This window comes from Pygoscelis adeliae, unplaced genomic scaffold, assembly GCF_000699105.1.
Source record: "Pygoscelis adeliae isolate BGI_AS28 unplaced genomic scaffold, ASM69910v1 Scaffold24, whole genome shotgun sequence".
NCBI lineage: Eukaryota > Metazoa > Chordata > Aves > Sphenisciformes > Spheniscidae > Pygoscelis > Pygoscelis adeliae.
Genome location: NW_008824806.1, coordinates 246,556 through 265,563, shown reverse-complemented (window position 1 = coordinate 265,563; position 19,008 = coordinate 246,556). Strand labels below are relative to the sequence as shown.

The window sequence follows — 19,008 nt, the reverse complement described above, 5'->3', positions numbered from 1 at the left end:
CCCTGGATCTCGCTCCACACAGGCAGGGCATCTCTATCTTCGCTTACCTCACCTCTTTTAAAGACATGGAAAGGGGTAATAGATGGGAGCGGAGTGGGGCGTGGAGTAGTGTGGTCCACCATGGACGGCACACTTAAAACCTCTCTGCTTCAGACACAAGGAGGAATGAAGAAAGAAGAGTTTGCTCATTACTAACCCAAAATGAGAGTAGTTGACGTTACAAGTCATGTATGAGGAGCGCTGTTTGTGGCATCACGGGAAGAGACACAAGATACGGTGAAGCCCTGAGCTGACGAACAGAGCCTTGCCGTGCTTCTGCACAACCTGCCACCATCCAAAGGATAAACCAACGGAGAAGCCGGTATGTTCACGCCCCGACTATTTTGTGGTTATGCGGTTTTCACCATCTGAGGCCAGGAACTGATATGGCCTAACAAGGGAGCTTAACAATCACTAAAGGAGATAAGATTTGCTTAGGAGATCTGCAAAATACCGTGTGATCAAAGATGTGTGAAGATCACGGTCTGTGTTGAACTGAAAGACAGACAAACAAAATGACAGCAGGTAGAAGTCAAGCGGGGAAGAGATGCAGATGGAGAGAGATTAGGACAGCAGGCTGAAAAGAAAGGGTAATGAGGGCATTGAAAGGCAATGCTAAATTTAGCAAGAGACCTAACTTTCAAACCATGAACAGATGATCAAAGTTACTCTGTCTTCTGCAGGTTTTCACTCAAAGTACAGCACAGACGACTTTTCATGCTCACAGACAATATACAGAGTCTTAAAATAGATCTCAAAACATGCTTTGGGACAGAGCGCCCAAGATCTGCCCACACAGAAACACACTGCTAACTCTTGATCTAAACGAGGTCTGACATTTCCAAGGTGTATTTTCAATGTAGAACAAACCTGGCTTAGAAGCATGTGAGGATCTTTCTTCTTTTCTTATAGCTCTTCTTTAAAAAAAAAATGATTTATTGTTATTAGAGATCCTGATGTTGCAACTCGTGTGATCACGGCAAAAATCGTTTTCCGTTTTGTCTTCCTCCTCCCCAGGAAATCCATGCCTGAGCTCCTCGCACGTGCTGCCACACCGCCGCTCACACCGCTTCAGCGCGTAAGGGGTCCCAGTCGCTGAGACCCACTGCTCTGACCCACAGCGGTTCGCAGCTGACTCATTCTGCTAAGAACCAGCTGCAAAAGTAGCACCCCATTTTTCATCCCCACCCCAAATTTACTGAAAAAAAACAATAAAAAGAAATCAACCTTTAGAGGAGTCATCGGTATTCGGTTATATGTTACTATCACACAAGAAATTGAAGATTTAATGAAACGGTGATTACCAAAAGACATGGTTCTTTCTAAATACATTGTGTGGGAAATGATTACAGAAATAAGCTTCTAATATCTATATCTGCAGAGATAACACACACACACACACACACACAAACCAAGAGACAGAAAGACAATATGCAGTACAAAAATTTTATTGACATGAGTTTGGGATGACTGTTTTACATATAAAGGTGAAGCGTTGGGAAGCAGTTAGGCAACCCTTTCCTCTTCCAGGCTTAATTTGAGAAAAACGCTACTTTGGAAGTTATAGGCATGACCACGTTACTGTCCGTAGCTCTGAAACCCACCTCCTGACAGCCCATCAGAAGGCGTCTAAGTCTGATCTCGAGAAAACTCTGCACTTTCCTCTGCCTACCAGAGGAGGTATCGAGACAGCGAGCGTTCCCGCGTTATCCCAGTTCACAAGTACGTAACTGGAGCCACCGTAAGGAGAGACCGGGGAAATATTCCCTTTGCAGAACCTCTCCCTCGGGGGAACATGATCTACCTCTGTAGTGGGGGGGGGAATGAAGAAGACTTAATTTTAACTGCAACTCAAGTATTATTTCACAGCAATTACATCTTAAATCCACAATAGAACTTGATAATTACATAGTAACTCCTGTTATCGCTACTACATTATCTCTGATAATACCGTAGTTAAGCTTGTGCTCAAATTCCTTTTCAGTAAAATCTGTTTCTGTAAAACACTATTATTTCTCGAATACTTTTAAAACACTAATGAAGTATATAAAAGTTTTTACAGTATACAAGAAAAACTAAGTTAATAAATGATCACATTTTCTGCAATTCTATCAAAGAACAAGAGTGAGAAAAATAACTTTTATTGCATTTTAATTTCTCAATCTCTTTCCTTTTTAAAGGACAAAAGTTATAACGGAAATTCATGACGTTTTAGATGAAGAGAAGCTTGGGAGAAACAAAATCACAATTCAGCAGGCAGACGATGGGGAAATCAAAGTATTTAATATGGCTTGTAGCTGAAAGTAATTGATCTGCACGTCCAATCATTTTAGTTATTGCCACATTCCATTAATTTCTCATTAAGTGAGGATAGAAACATGTCTTTAAAATGCATGTACAATAGCTTTAAGCCATTGCTGTACATATTGTGCAACTCATCTGAATGCAGCTTAACACGTGAACTTAATAGAATATATTTATGTACAGTATATACACAAACAGAATCCTGTGGTAGTACCCCTGAATATTATCATTTAAACGAGTAATTTCATAATAAAAGAAGAAAAAAAAACCCACCTGTGAAGGTGGCAAAACTGCCCATTTCTGAAGTTTAAATCAATATAATTTCCAGCTGATTTACATAGAAATAAACCTGTGGTCCTGTACAAACTTTACATTACAGGGAGACAGTTTATTTTTAAAAAATATTTACATATTTGAGTACTTGGTTCTTTGCCATAGAGATTATAGGAACACAGAAAATGGTATGGTAAGCAGGTTTATTTATTAGATTTTTCTATTTGTTCTTTTTTGTGCAAATTCCAAATCTCTCTTTTTGTGTTATTATCTGCCTCTATTTGCCTTGTATTACTGCTGCTGCTTTTTTTAGTATTCTGAGAAGGCTGGGTGACTTTACTTCTAGGAACAGGAAGAAAAGATCTAACTCTCGAAACACCCAACTCCGTCTTTGATTTACTGTTGCTGCTTTCCACGGTTTGACTGCTGCTGAGAGGACGCATTCCATCCTGCGAATAGAAGAGAGCATTTTCTGTATGAATAATTATTGCCGTTTGACCTGAAAAACCACCAGCCAACCCTACCAGCCCCATGCAACCCTTGTTATTTACAGTATTCTGCAGTTTAGTATGACAGCTTCTTACTAGCCGGTGAACAAGCAATGGCTCTTTTTTGCTTCTTTGGCTAAAAGGAAATATCATCAACATCTTAGAACACCAAGATAAGTCAGTGGGGTTTTTTGCAACGCCATTGGAAAAAACTGGAATTTGATTCTCAGAGGTCTCAATTTCAGAAGTACCCAAATAAAAAAAAATGTGGTCTCTCTTTCATTACTGTGGAAAAATGACAGCTGCAGCCACAGCTAAAAGGGAAAAATTGAAATTTTGGTAGTTATGAGCGAAAAATTCAGCTTTACAACTTGAATAAAGATACTCACCTTTTTTTTGTACCATCAAGGCCATAAATAATAACAAAATAATCATGGCAAAAATAATACTTCAAGAAGGGAAGTTGAAATGCTAGTTACATTTTAATCCCCAAACCTAGAGATTGCTTTCTTATGAATTAGATTTTAGCATCTCAAATTATTTATGCTGAGAAGCTGCACGCTTAAAACGTGGACCATATTCACCCTGCCCAAATTTAGGTACCCGAAGTGCCAAAGTCAGGCATGTTGCCACTTTTTGTTCCTTTACAGTCAAGGAGAAAGAGGTTAGTTTAGCCATTTTATGAGGGCCACTAACATATATCTTTCATGAGAGATGCCTACCTTTCCACTGACCGGAAAGGAGAATTAGGACCTTAACTGTTAGCATCACTTGAATCCAGATCATCATCTGGGAAGCAATATTAAAAAGTTCATTTTCACCATCAGCTGCTGCTCTTCACGTAAAGGTTGGTGGCATGAAAACAGACTATTCATCACTGTCTGTTCCTTATTAATCCTTGATTCCATCAATTTGTTTGTATCCTGGATCAGAGATTTTGCACCTCTTGCCAGTTTTCTCTTTCTCCTTCACATACTTGAAAGCACTTTTTCTTCCAGCCAATTAAAAAAAATAATTAATTATGGGTAGTTGCCCTTTTAAGCAATGTGTCTCATTATTGTTGATAAGATCTCCTCTACTCATGCAGTATTGCTTTTGTTACCTACAGAATTCTATTTACTTTCAGAAAAGGGCGCTTTTCTAATCTCAAAGTCTTTTCAGACACCAGTTCTTGCAGCTGCATAGGTTTATCATTGTTACAATTGCCTCTAAAAGTTTGACTTCTGCTCTCAAACCGAGACTGTGCTCTTCTAGATTTTTGATAAATTTGTTGTAGTAATGACTAAATCTAGAAACAAAGCTTGTCATTCAATTAGACCTCTTTCTCTTCTAGCAAAAGGTTGGGTTGTGTTTCCTTCATTTTGGCCCACATTTCCCCACAAAGATACGGGAAATTAATTTTTTTATTCTGTATAAAATCTTTTGACTAAATTCTTCAAAAAACTCAAAGGTAGCTAAGCTTGCCTACCTCCAAAGTCGATACAGTTATGCCTTACATTCTTAGAAGGAATTTTAAAAGGAAAAAAAAAATCACTAGGAAAAATTCACAGTAGGAATGGGTAGGTCAGCTGACTTACCAAATTATCCAGGCATCACTACTATGTGAAGCTCTGCTTTGCAATGTATGAAATTAATGTGTTTAGAGAAATATTCAGAAGCAGTATGTCTAAATGTGGATCTGCAATGTTAAAATTGTTTCCGTTAGCAGAGACTGTTCTCCGGATTTTAAGTAAAATTACAAAAAAAATTCTAACATTTTGAATATTTGGGTGTGAAAAAATGTGCTGGTAAGGGTGGTAAGTCATCTCACCCAACTGCAGCTTTTTTAATGCTTAGGTGTGCAAGTTAAGCTATTTTCAGGGCTACTTCATTGTACCTGCAGGAAATAGGCAGAGTGTCTCTAGAAAACAATTTATTGCAGTCGGATAAAAGCATCTGGATTGGACTCTAGAGGACCCCTCCCGAGGGAACACAGAGGGCCTAGCGAGGGAGCACAGACAACAGATTCTGCCCTGGCTAAGGTTAATTGAGCCGTGTGCTCAGAAGCTCTCTTGATGTTCAAAACCACAAGGAACAAGAAAGAAAAAAAAAAGGAAAAAACAATAGAGAAAGCATAAGTTTTACTTTATTATCCAAAGAATGAAAACTAAGCAGGATATCATTTCATCTTCATATTTAGTAGGGATGTTAGCACCCACAAACAATGATTTCAGTTTCTGACAAGAAGATGATAGTGGACCTATTATATCTTCCAGTAGTATTCAGCTTATCTTCCCACTCGGAAACTGCTCTGAAGTTAGTAAATTTTGTTTACATTTAGACCATCTTTTCCCAGAATCATCAAACTTATAACATTGGGTTTCTTTTGATTTCTCATAAATAATATGGCGAGACAACTGTTTATTACAGCAAATAGCTAGGTAGAAAAAAGAAACTGAATCCCCTTCTAAAAAAATGCTGTTCTTTACAAACTCTGGTAATATCATGTCTTCTCAAAATTTCTACCACTGAGAGCTTTGACGCCAGAGCAGCTCAATTCTATTCAGATAACAACACTTAGGAAAACAGTGGCTTGAAATCATACATATTTGGGTAATCACCACAAAAAAAAAAAGGCAGAAAAATAAACCACGAGCCAGCAATTTTACATCAAGAATTTAAAATATTTTGTGCTTTTGCAAACTTACTGAATTACGCTAATTGGGGGGGGGGAGGAAATGAACACAGGGCTTTTATTTCTCTCAAAATCTGATGCAAATAACTTATAATGTCAAAGTAATGTCAACAATACTTGGCCCAGGGAGATGGCTTTATGTAAACATGAAAACTGAAGCAAATACATCCATTGTTTAATAAATCTTTAGTTTCCATTAAGACACATGGAAGAAACTTGGCATGGTATGTCTAGCAAGTTTCCTAAGAATCGTGACAGTTTATTCTTGTAATAAACAGGGCACTGGAACACTAATTCTTTGGATCCAATCAGGAATTCAGATTTTGGAGAAACTCAAGACACCTTCCCTAGCCTACTACAAACGTCGTTTCACCTACCTTTTGTGCTGTTGCCTTACTTGGGTTAGTACCACTTGCTGAAAATACAGGATTGTTCTGAGAGTTATTGAACATCAATAGCTCATCCTTAGAATCGCCAATCTAAAAAAGATAAGAAAATGGTGATTTTTTAGTTATTCACAGCAGAGATTACGTTTCAATTTGCCAAATATTGGAGTCTTGATTTTATTTTCATGTAGTTTCTGTGCAATGCAATGCATAAATATCCAAAGAATGATTAAAATATCTTTCCTTTACTCTCGAGTGAGTTTGTAGGAGACGGGAGATGAAGAGAGAGATTTCACATCGACTATTATCAGAGGAAGATTAAGCATACATTTCCAGAGCAATACTATTCAGCGGAGCTTAAGGGCAGTTTCCCATTAAATTTTATCCAGCCCCAGGAACATCACAGAAAGGAAGGATCCTTTTCTCTTCCTCCTGCCATGTTTCTTCCCTACCATTTTCCATCAAACCTTGTGACCATGCAATAGCAGGTAGAGTCTGATCAGCCTTCTGTCCTCACTGAAAACTGGGTATTTTATCCTGGGGCAAGCCGATCCCATTCAACTCCGCAACTGCAAAAGTACTCGATCCCAACATAACAGAGGCAGCAGGAACACATTTGAGTGAAAGGGCAAATTACAGAGAAGTACTTATTTTGATGGCAGCCTGAAATTACATCACACAAAGAAAACATACAACAGCACCCTTACTTCTGTACGGCTCTACTAGGCAGCTAGGGAATTTTCAACAGAAATTCCAGTCATGGATGGTTCCACCCACGGTGAGGAAACTGAACAAAAGACAGTTACATCTATCTCCTTCCTTATCTAACCCATATTTCCTTGAATTGTCAACAACAAGCAACTACATTTTACATGTTATTAAACACAATTTTAAGTTGGTTACCATTTCTTTAAGCACATCCCATTCTTTCAAGGATAGATATGGTAAATCCCTGCTAGCTGGCTAGTGATTAGCTTGCCAGCTTGGTGCATGTGACTCATGCAAGTACTGTAAATACTTTAAAAAAAACCAACCCAAAACAAAACACCATAATAAAGGATTTCATTAAATAGGTTGAAAACACAGTATTTCTTTTTTTAATAAAAACGTGGTTGACTTCTAAGAATAAACAGAATACTTAATAAAGCAAAACTAATGGAATTGCTGTTCAGGGAGATCCTAGAGGATGTAAATGCGCAGCCTAAGTGGACAAGAGCCTAAGACTGATTCTATCTGTTTCAAAAGATATGGATCAGCTGCTCCGGTGTAAACACAGCCTGCTGTCACAGCCATCTACTTCAGCTGTGCTAGGAGGAAAGAAGGAAAAGAATAAATAACTACAGCTATAGGGAGAGCTGGATACTTTTGGTGTAGAAGGAAAAGTGAGAGAGATCCACAGCTCCACCCTCTGCTCCAACAGGCCTCCCATAACAGCCCACAACCCACTCCAGGGTAGAACTTAGCCCCAAACCTATGGGCCTTGCAAGCCTCCTTCACTCTCTTCTGCCGCTGTTAAAGAAAAAGAATTAGGCCAATCCATTCTTTCTTGCTTGGGGCAGCAAAACTGAATTTTGCCTACACAGCAGAGGAGCTTTGAGCCAGTTCTGTGATGGCTAATGGGATTACATTAAACAAACCAAATGTGCAATGCATATTAGGAAAAACTTTCTACGTCTTTAAGACTACAAAATGGTTTTCCAGTGGAAGCAATGATAGCATGAAAGATAACACGGGGAACAATAACGCAGAGAAGGCTATTGACTCTAGCATTTATGAACTTATAAATTTCAGCCTCCGCTGCAAAAATCTCTGTCAGAAAAAATAGTGAAGGTATAATTTAAAAAAATGTCTATTAAACCAGAACACTTACCCTCAAATGTATAATTTATTAGCTGACTTTGGCTTTTTCCCAAATAATTTAATAATTTTCTTCAGTTCAAGCAGTACTTGTAAATTAAAAATTTATTTTAAACATGTAGCAAACAACTGCATATGGTAATGACGTGAATGATTTAAAAACCTTGTGTTTACCTTGCTTATATCAGGCTCAGATTTGCTGGAACACATACTTTGAAGTTCCTGCACAAGATCTACTTCATCATCAGAACCAAGGGACAGCCTTTGCTCCAGATTTAACGTTCTCAATTGATCCTTTTCTGAAGATCTGGTTAAAAAAAAAACAACAAAAAACAACAAACCGACAGAGCAATTAAAATTAAGCTACGATACAGAATTTAAAAATAAATGTTATACATACACACCTGGAAAACAGTGATTTCTTTCCAAATGAGCTTTACTACCACAAATGGAAAGAAAATAACATCTAAGTAAGTGGCAGCAATAGTTGTCAATAGTTGTTATATCATTGTTATATATATATCTATCAAGTTGTTAGATCTTCTTTCTATTCAAATTATTCTTTCCATTCTGAAATTCTAACAAAGGATTCTTCTGCCCACTATCTTCAAAGATTCTCCACTTTTTAAGATAGAGCAATCAATTTTATTCCACTCTCCTTTTTGGACTTAATTCCAAATACTTAAAAAAACCCTGGCATACTGGAAGCATAAGTATTCTATGCTCTCTGTGCCTGTGAATATGGTGGAACCAAGGTTTCAGATTGAAATAAAGTCTCAGATGCAGTTCCCTCTGGCTAATTCGTATCCTTTCTTAGAGAAACTCTGTGTCATTTAGACTAAAGTGCATATACTATACCATTTTGAATTGCCATTCAGTAAGCTAAAAGAGCCGGAGGAGTTTTTAAAATATAATGCTAGGTGAAAAAAGCATACGGTTGGCTTTTATTGGCAGAGTAGGTGTTACATAATATTCTTAAGGCATAGACTATTCTGTTACATAAAAAGACATGTAGCGCTGCAACATTTGAAATACAAAAATGGATTCTAACTTTATATCGAAGTACATAAATTTTATTTTCTCTCAGAAATGAAAGGAATCCTTTCTTCAGATATAGAACCAAAACATTACCTAATACAAACTCTTCCTCTACTCATTATAACGTGCTGGTTTACAATACAGTTTTATCATCTTTATTCTTTGCTAAGTGTTACAAATACCAGAAATTAAAACTTACTTTGTGGCAAGAGAAGCTCTTTTCTTGCAGTTTGGTTGCAACATAGTCTTAGATTTTATACCTGCACAAAAGAGAGATTGACTTATTAGCGTGTTATCATGTGTGTTGATTTCTTCATTCTAAAATTTGTGATAAACAGGGAAAATGTGTTCTCATTTACTGGCTAATTATATCAATAGATTCTGTCAAAGATCAGAATACATCCCTTGAAACTGTTCAGAGTAGCATTAGGGCCACATGGAACTGCTAAAATGGCAAATGGGGCATGAGTTGCCCAAGCTTTTGTGGAAGACAGAACATGAGATTTCTGTGTGAGGCACTTGAATCACCCTTACTGGTTCTCTCAAAGAGAAATCACTTGTCAACAGGAAAAGATTTATGTTTGCTTCATTTAAGTAAAATCAAACAACTTACCCTTACTCGGAATCAGGAACAATATTTGATTCTGATAGTCAGAAATGGAAGGCTACTAAAATTAAATTCACCATCCCATTTTTGACTTATATTTACAGATATTAACTGGGCTCCAAGAACATTCTCAGGTAGAAGATACAGTATCAACCATCCTACTTCAGGTTATGTTCATTTGATTTCTTAAATCCTCTTAGCGGGATTAGATAAGTTCACAATTCAAACAGAGAACTAGCAAGCAAAATCAGGACCTTAGAGTTGCAGTTGAGCAAATGCAGACTTCTTTCTGAACAAGAGCTAAGAAATTAATAGCTCAATTTAACACTACAAAGTACCAGGCATCAGGTATTTCAGTATTTTGTATATGAGATAACTGAGGCTAGAATCTTACTGTTTCTAAAGCGTGTGTGCGGGGAAGCCTCTTTCTCTCTAAATCCCTTCCTAACTCTTCTCTCTGAAGGAGTTACCTTCATTTTCTGAAAGCAAAAATAAGTCATTTGATTTTGTCCTGTAGAAGTTTTCCTGTTCGACATTGTATTCGGTTATGGTATTCCTAAGTTTTCCTTCTAGACAGATGTCTAGACCTTTAGAAGAATGATATGTTGCTTCTGCACATATCCAGATGTTATCCCTGTGTAGTAAACTGCTTGTTAGACGGCTTATGATCTTGAGGTGAAGACATTTCAAAAGTGCCAGCTACTCATTTAACTTTCACATTTATACACACGCATAGACCCAGTCACATAAAGCCTTCTTTATCAAGAAGCATACTGAAAATGATGTGGAAACTTCTTGAAAACTTTACAGTATCTGTGACTACAGAGAATTTTTTACATTTATTTTTTGCAATTAAACTGAAAAGCAAACAAAAATCTTCAATTTAAAACTAAAAATCTCTTCTTTCCACTACAGGGCTTCTAGATTATTCTACCCAATTCATCTAATAAGATTGAACAAGGGATGAATGACCTGAGGATGCATGTATTCATTTATTTTTACTTTGATTCAGACAATAGAAATTATTGTAGTGGAGCTATAAAGCACATGTAAAAAACCCCCAAAATCAGGTATACTGTAAATTAGGTGCAGAACTAAAGAGTACTGATCAAGTAATGAAGCTTTGTCTCATCCATATTGAGGAAGAGAACGAGGGAGCATCATCCCATGCAATATGAGGTGGAACCACTGCTCAATCTTCCAGAATCTGAGCCAAAGCCTACCTCATTATCAGACAACAGGAAGGGCATTAGAACAAATAACCAAACAAAAATTAATTAGGATACCTCACAGTCATAAAGAAATAATCTGGGGGGGGGGAAAGTAAACAATTGTTCACTGGTAAACATAAACACGAGTGTCATTTAACTGAGAATTTTTAATTCATGATGTAGAAGAAAAGTTAGATACATATTGATGCAGCTTAAACTCCCACATCTTCTTTCAGAACTGAAAATAGAAAGCTTTACCTTCAGTATTTGTCTCCTGTTTATTCCATGACTGGGAGGATAAATGGCCTGACTTTTTGCGAGGACTTGTGCTCACTTTTCTCCAAGAAGCATTCTCACCTCTTTTCTTACTACAATTTTTGTAGCTCGAAACCACGGATAAAGGAAAATTTCCTCCCTTAAAATCTGCTATATAATTATCTAGCTCTGAAACAAAAGTAGAACAATGTTAAGAAGAATTGACTTGCAAATGGTTCTTCTTTGACTACCTTATACAACTACTTAGTTTAGTGACTGTAAATGCTTTTAACTATACACCTCCCATCATAACTACAGTTATGTTTTGTGGAAGTTTTAAAAAAGGAATCAAACAGTTAAAAGCCCCACTTTGGCAGTGTACAACTACTTGCCTTTCAGACTGTTCACTGTTACCTGTTCTGGGTAGAGGACAGCCATGCAAAACAGCTTTATTTAGCAAGATGCTGAGAGCAGCTTTAACAACAGCCTGTTGACCTTGGCTAGGATTTTTGTTGGCTATTGCTTGTCCTGGTACAGATGGTCTTTTCACAGAGGCTCTGGAGAGTATTGCTTCTTGAACTCTGGGGGCTATCACAGCATTCCATAACTTGGACATCCACCTGTAGGCACACAAACAATCCCTTAACTTCAGAGACAATTATCAAACCCCAAGATTTTATACTCTGGGTAACATATCAGATTTTGCATTTTCAGGAAGCACATATATTTTGGACTTCCTATTGTACCCCATGTCAGAGAGGAACTGATTTTATTTAAGGTAGGGTTTGTTTGTTTGTTTTATATTAAATTATTTGACCTAACTTTCTTCAGGTTGCTTTGGCAAACTATTTACCATCTGATGCTTTTCCTCCTTCAGATAAGGACTATAAAACATCCTTTTCATTTTAAGGCTAAAAGAAAGAATGTCCCAGAAAGATGTGTGTTCATGTATATACAAAAAAATCCCCTTTCACCCTTGCCAGTGCACGGAGAAGTTTCCATGCTTGCAGGTGTTCATTCATTGCCTATTTGCTGCCGGAGTGGGAAAAAGGAGGTATTCAGTTATGACTGCACCCTTTCCAGTATTCTTCCATTTCCAAACTTGTCCAGCTTACAAGACCTTTCTATTCGTACAGCTGCCTTGCTCTCACTCCGCTTTTGTTTATTTGATCTATGGTGAACTGTGTTTCCAGGATGCTGTGGATTTTCCAGATTGTCTGGTTTAGAGACTGGGTCTAATTACAAAAATTTGATTCAAAGGGACATGGTTCTTCTGGGACTTTTGCTTTTCTAAGAGAGAAATATTACATTTTTTTAGCACAGAAGTGAAAAATTTGTATTAGGAAGTAAATAAATGCTATTTCTTACAGCTTACAGTTCTCAAGGGATGAAGTCTAGGAGTTTCAGGCTTAGGGCTCAGCTCACATCTATAACAGACACTGAGACAATCTTTTTTAGATCAAATCCAACTCTTTCTGTTTCCTTATACCCTCTTATGGGAGGAAGACGGTAAGATTGAGAGCCAGAGGGTTTATGTTAAAGGTCTATAAGAAATGACAGGCTATAATGCTGTGTTTCAGCTTTGCAGAAATCCATTCAGAAAAAGTGAAGGCTAAAATGTCTGTTTGACTTAAATGAGCCATTTTGCTGGATACATTGATACACAGAAGCCATCTTATTACCTGAAAGATGATGACTTTTTTGGCTTTTTCTTTTTTTTTTTTAAGTTAGAATGCATGACTCATTTGATAGATGTATTTTTGGTTAGTTATGAAGCATAAGATTGAGTTTTTATGATATATAACCATGCTACAAAGTGCTGGTATAAGCTTGATAAAAGTTACATTACTTAGAAAAATAATTAGTACAGTTGTTAAAATAAGATGTAAAATGCATATTGGAGATGTTCCTTGAAGCTTCCTTAGCATAAAGTTGTAGATACCATTCCATATAGATACAACCTACAGCTGAGCTACCAAAGTAAACAATTGCTTTTGTTTTAGTAATAAAGAACTCTCTCTCTCCATTTCTGCCTATGTAAGCTTTTGACATTTTGCAATACTGCTAGTATAAATGGTCAGAAATGAGCACTGCAAAGATAAAATTAATTGAGCCCATTCTAATCTAATGATTAACAATTGATGGGCTGTACAATGCCATCCTCTCTAAACAAAATTCCAACCTGGTGTTTAATTTCCGTCTTACATTTTGCGCTCATCTTGATCAAGTCCCCAGTTCTTTGATACAGCTGATACTTAGGAAAGGTATAGCACCCCCCTGCCCCTGAAAAAGAGCTGTAAAGTGAAACTCTTTCCTGTTGGAACAATATCTTTAATTCCCTAGATCAAAACCAAGAAAAAAAATTTAGCTAAAATTTTCCTCACTTATTCATTCTACTCTCCAAAACACGTGAAGCTACATGAAACAGCACACAGCAGGAAACAATTTCCTGTCACACTTTTTCTCTCCCTTCCCAGCTGCCTGCTTCTACCACTTGCCTCGTGCTAATGCTTAGCCCAGAACAAACCCACTTTGTAGATAGCTGTCTGCTGTCTTAATGAATTGAACTGACTCAGTGAAGCTTTAACAAATGCAAAAAGCAGCAGAATAGCACAGTGGAGAGGAGGGGCAAGAGGACAGGAGTGGTTAATTAGAATGAAATAACAGCAACCAGTGAGCTGCTAATTAAATCTATTTATTGCTAGTTATATGACTACACTGTTAGCCATCATGCTGCTAAACTAAAAGTGTCCAGTAAGTGCTTACTGGAGCTGTGCTTTTTAATTGTTTATTAGTGGACAAAGACTACATTAAAGTGAGGAGTATCGCTACTGTAAAAGACATTTTGGGGCTGTGCTCAAAATAAAGCATTGTGAATCCAGTCAAAGTTACACTTAGGAGAAACCCAAACTCAGAAATGCATAATTAAGGTATATAAAGAATAGTTTTCTGTTCTCTACTAATGCCATTGCAATAAATAAATGATTAAGACATTTCAGAGAACATGATTCAAGAGGAAGACAGGAGATAGAGGCATGGTATACTTTATTCTTTTTTTATTTCATAGCACCCATAAAATTTCAAGTCAATGCTACATCCATGTTTAGACTTTGATAATTACTCTGGATATTAGATAATCTGGCCTTTTAGAAAAAAAAAAAGGAAAATGAACAAGGAAAATATATCAAGAACTGCAGACAGAACAAAAGATGAGAAAGCCAGTACACACGCTAAGCAAAGGACACTGGAAGAAGGGTCAGCAGAAACTAGTACAAGAGAGAAAAGTCAGAGAGGGAGCAGAAGTGGCAATTAAGGAGAATGCTATGAAGCAGAGTGAGAAAAGTAATGTTGCATCTCCAGAAACTAACATTATTTGAGTTCTGAATAAGTTTCAATCTTAATTAGGGGCCCATTACCTTTCTAATATAACCAAGCAACATCTTAGTATGAAATTAATATATTTTAAAATTCTATAATTATTTCTTGTATCACTTGCTAGCATTTGCAGAAAAGTTGGAATGTGAGCAGACGTTCATGCAATACTACGCAAGAACAGACAAAATTTTCATCATTCTTTTATTTTACTGGACATCTAACCATGTGTATAGCTAAAAAGTATATATCTGCCTTATTTACTATGCCAATACATCTGTGAAGTTTCATGTGTGTTTAAAAATGATACCAGATATTAAAAAGAGTGAGAAATCATTCCACTTCTCTAGATTTCCCTCATATACAAGTTTCCTCAAAAGGAAACTTTACCAACTCTTCAAGCTCAGAATTCTTGAACCTTTTTTTGGTCTGTTTGCTAATGAACAGCTTTCTTTACAGTGCTATCTTGAAATGAAGAACAAAACCTTTAAAGGGTTGAGCAATATTAGCCATTCTGGTACAAGTAATATTTTGCAACCTCTGTGTCAGAAAATAACTCAAAGATCACAAAAGCAGACTGACTTTCAACTAGTGTTAGACACCCAGTTCCCACTTGTGTCCTTCAGAATTGCCCTTCTAGTAATTAAATATCAAACAAAAGTCTTAAAACTTTCAATAACTTCTGCTAAAATACTTTCAAGGTTGCCGAGTCGGAGGGGTTTCGGGAGAAACACAACTGCTACATTTGTAGTAAGTATCTAGTTGGCACTGAACAGTGTCAAACAGGAAATAGAGATCTTACTTCACTGTCGCTTGGCCATGCCCTGGCACCACAGGACAAGAGAAGAAATGTTTTGGCCCCATAAGTGCTTCAGGCGCTCCTAGACGTGATAAGCAAGAGTTCAGCTGGTGCCAAACAGCAAGAATCCAGTCTACGGTCTTGCACACAGGATCACATGGAGGAGGTACTTTGCCTCTGAACTGCAGAGAGAAAAGATGTTTGACACGACGTAAGACCTGTGCTGCAAACGCTTTCCTTGAAACCCAAGGAGGCTTGTGGGATTTTTTCCTGCTATATTGCTATTACGAAAATCAGGAACAGTCAAAACCTGCTCAAACTTTTTTTACGGAGTATACTGAAGTCTTGTATTAAAACTTATTTCCCCAACTACACTTTTAAAGATATCTCCTTATCAATAAACTGACATGTCTCTACTTTCTTGTGGGAAACTGAGACCCAAATTTGGCAGCAGTGCTTTTTCTATGGTGTTTAAGATTAGGATTGCAAGAGGCTCCTACCATGTACTATGCAATATATATGACATAAATAGGGCATATAAAAGAACATACAATCACACTGAACAGGAATGTCTGATCCAGGCATGTTCTCAGTGGATTTCTATATTGATTTTATACTTAGTAGCAATGAAGGAAAGATGCCTTCCTCTAAGACTTACATTTTTAACATGCCTTGTTAAAGGAAAATCATTTGGTGCCAGAAAAATCTTCTATTTCATCTGACTCCAAATTACAGTCTTCATTATCCTAATCCTAAGATTATCCTCTGGAACAGTTTGAATTGAAGGAAGCATTAAAAGATGCCATAGAGATAGTATTTGCCAGCACTGAAGCCAGAGCTTCTTGACAGAGTCTACAGGTGAACAATTTAATGTTAATGTAGAAAAATATTTAAACTGTTCCCATATATCCCAATAGCCCAAAATAAGGGAAAAAGTGCTTTTCATCTGAAAACAAGACTATTAAGGCACAAGCAAGGATCTCAGAAATACTATATTGTTTTATAACAGATTAATCTTTCTTCTATTTTTAACATTGGAATCCACTATTTTAAGATCCACACCAACTGACATTTGAGTTTGGAGTTTGCATATGGCACACGTATAAAAAAAAAAATGTACTAGCACACTGGGCATTTTTATTCATTATTTAATTAGGGACGATACAGGAAGACGCATGGCTTTTTTTCTCCAAATAGCCACCATCTGCATATATGCTTTAGAGAAAACTTAATGAGATTACTACCCAAATTCTGCTCAACTTCTGTCAGAGGTAGGAACCTATTACATTCTTAAAATCTAACCTATGAGACTAAGGATTGCTTTTAAGCCTAAACAAAATACCCTGGAAATGACATCTGTTACACGATGCTGCAAGTTATGGTAGCCAAAGCAGTTTGGCAGAGTAAGTTTGATCCGGCCTTTGTCTGTGAACAAGTCAGAATACCACTGCTTCTGCAATTGTCTGCACTGCTGTATTTCTTGGCCTTGTGCTCAACTGAAGACAGTCCTTCTCTTTGATCTTGAATGATCTACTACCAAAGTGTTTCTGTCCTTGAGAATACAATGCTTCTCCTGAAGAGGATGGAGGAGAATTCTGCTGCATAATTTTATTGCACTGTCCTCTGGCCTATACCTCATTCCAGCACTACAGAGTATCTGCATGGTACCAGCTTCAACCAACCCACCTACTTGCCTACAGACAATTGCTACCCTCCCCATCCTTTGCAAGGATTCTGGAAACCATTCATACCCTCAACCAGAAAACCACTCATAATGGTTCCAGCTTACTATGTCTGTAGGGACTCAAAGATTTAAAGCACATGGGGGAAAAAAGTAAACAATGTTTCACGCAGAAAAAAGTACTTATAAATAACTGTGCACCTGAAAAAAGTAATTTAAGAAAAGTAATCTATTAAGAGTTTCATTGATACATTTCACGTGATTCTTTTTTTATATTCTGTATTCCTGTTCTTGCTATTAAAGAATACCTAGGAATGTTTCTAAATTTCCTCATTATAATAACTGAAATGTTCAGTTACCACACATTTCCTCTTTAGGATCTCTTTGAATCAGTGAGCTTTTATAGATGAGAACAGTGGCACAGGGTACAGGAGATGACATCCCCAAGGATACCCAAGATACGTACAGCTGAACACTCAGAACCGACAGTAGGTCTGCTGTCCCAGACCAGGACTCTTTACTACTGACAGTTTTTTCTATTCCTAGAACAATCTCCCTTTTTAAGCCTGTTCAAAACTCTGCTGCCAAGATTATTTTCCTTTGCAGCTGTTTCGATTAAGCTCCCCCTCCCAACGTCTAACACTGCCTGACTGTCTGCAATAGCTGCTACCACACTGGAATGGTTTTCTTCCAAATAACTTTCAAAATTCCACAATTCTGCTTTTACCCACATCTTTCTTTTCATTTCCCATCCTCCATTTATTTACTCATGCTAAAACAGACTTCCCATCTTTATTCTCTTTTGGACTTCTGTTACAGCTTCAGCAGGCCTATTGGCTCAAAACAACTTCGCTACTGATGTATTTTCACCCCTCTTTCCTCTTTGATTTGCAAATAATGAAAACTCTCTTTGCTGCTTAAAAATTAGACTATACACACAGGACATATAATTACCTTATTTTATATATGTGTGTATTGGGTCTGGCTGAGATGGAGTTAATTTTCCCCATAGCAGCCCTTACAGTGCTGTGCTTTGTATTGGTAGCTAGAAAGGTGTTGATAACACACCGGTGTTTTGGCTACTGCTGAGCAGTGCTCGCACAGCATCAAGGCTGTCTCTCCAACATTCCCCCCTCACCAGTAGGCTGGGAGTGGGCAAGATCTTGGGAGGGGAACATAGCCAGGACAGCTGACCCAAACTGACCAAAGGGATATTCCATACCATACGACATCTGCTCAGCAATAAAAGCTAAGAGAAAGGAGGAGGAGGGGGGGCATTCGTTATTACAACGTTTGTCTTCTGGAGCAACCGCTATGCATACTGAAGCCCTAGTTCCCGGGAAGTGGCTGGACATCTCCTGCTGATGGGAAGTAGAGAATAAATCTTCTGTTTTCCTTTGCTGCTGCGCACAGCCTTTGATTTTGCTTTATTAAACTGCCTTGATCTTGACCCACAAGGTTTTTTCCATCTTACTTTCTCCCCCCCGTTCTGCTGAGGAGGGGAGCGATAGAACAGCTTGGCGGGCACCTGGCATCCAGTCAAGGTCAACCCACCACAACGTATGGAATAAATTCCTCAAGAAAGGGATTTTACATTTGCTGAGCAGATTCTTACTATCATGCTCACACACAAGATGAAAAAAATTACTGAAGGATGTTTGCATACAGTGGATAAGCAAGTATCCCCAGTATCATTATTTGCAGCCAGCCTGTGTGTTTATGCTAATCAGCCATGGCCACACACCTTCCTATATAAGACCAAGCACAACATTTACAGATACACAGCCTATATCTTCCCAGAAACGAATGCTTTTTTCCTGAAACAACTTAGTTATCTGCTCAGCTTTTGATATTACCATTGTACACATTTCACAGACCTGGCGACGAACAAAATTGCTGAAGCCAGTTCAAGTTCTTACCTTGTTTATAACTTTTCTTCTTAAAAACCTTTGAAGCAAGCCATGCATTGGTTCCCCATCCCACCTAAGTTGAACCCAGCGGAAATGATGCTGCACAAGAAGGCA

At 37.6% G+C, this 19,008-nt stretch overlaps 1 protein-coding gene across 1 annotated transcript in view; it reads right to left on the bottom strand.

The window, feature by feature from the left end:
* Positions 1–2,684: 2,684 nt before the first annotated feature.
* Positions 2,685–19,008, bottom strand: part of CTTNBP2 (cortactin binding protein 2) — a 76,560-nt gene continuing 60,236 nt past the window's right edge. Inside the window, 8 exon segments of the mRNA XM_009324055.1 lie at positions 2,685–3,065; positions 6,156–6,257; positions 8,196–8,328; positions 9,259–9,319; positions 11,136–11,321; positions 11,547–11,752; positions 15,307–15,485; positions 18,904–19,008. The exon segment at positions 18,904–19,008 is cut by the window's right edge and continues 12 nt beyond it. Of these exon segments, the coding sequence (XP_009322330.1) occupies positions 2,820–3,065; positions 6,156–6,257; positions 8,196–8,328; positions 9,259–9,319; positions 11,136–11,321; positions 11,547–11,752; positions 15,307–15,485; positions 18,904–19,008 (1,218 nt within the window). The 3' untranslated portion in view covers positions 2,685–2,819.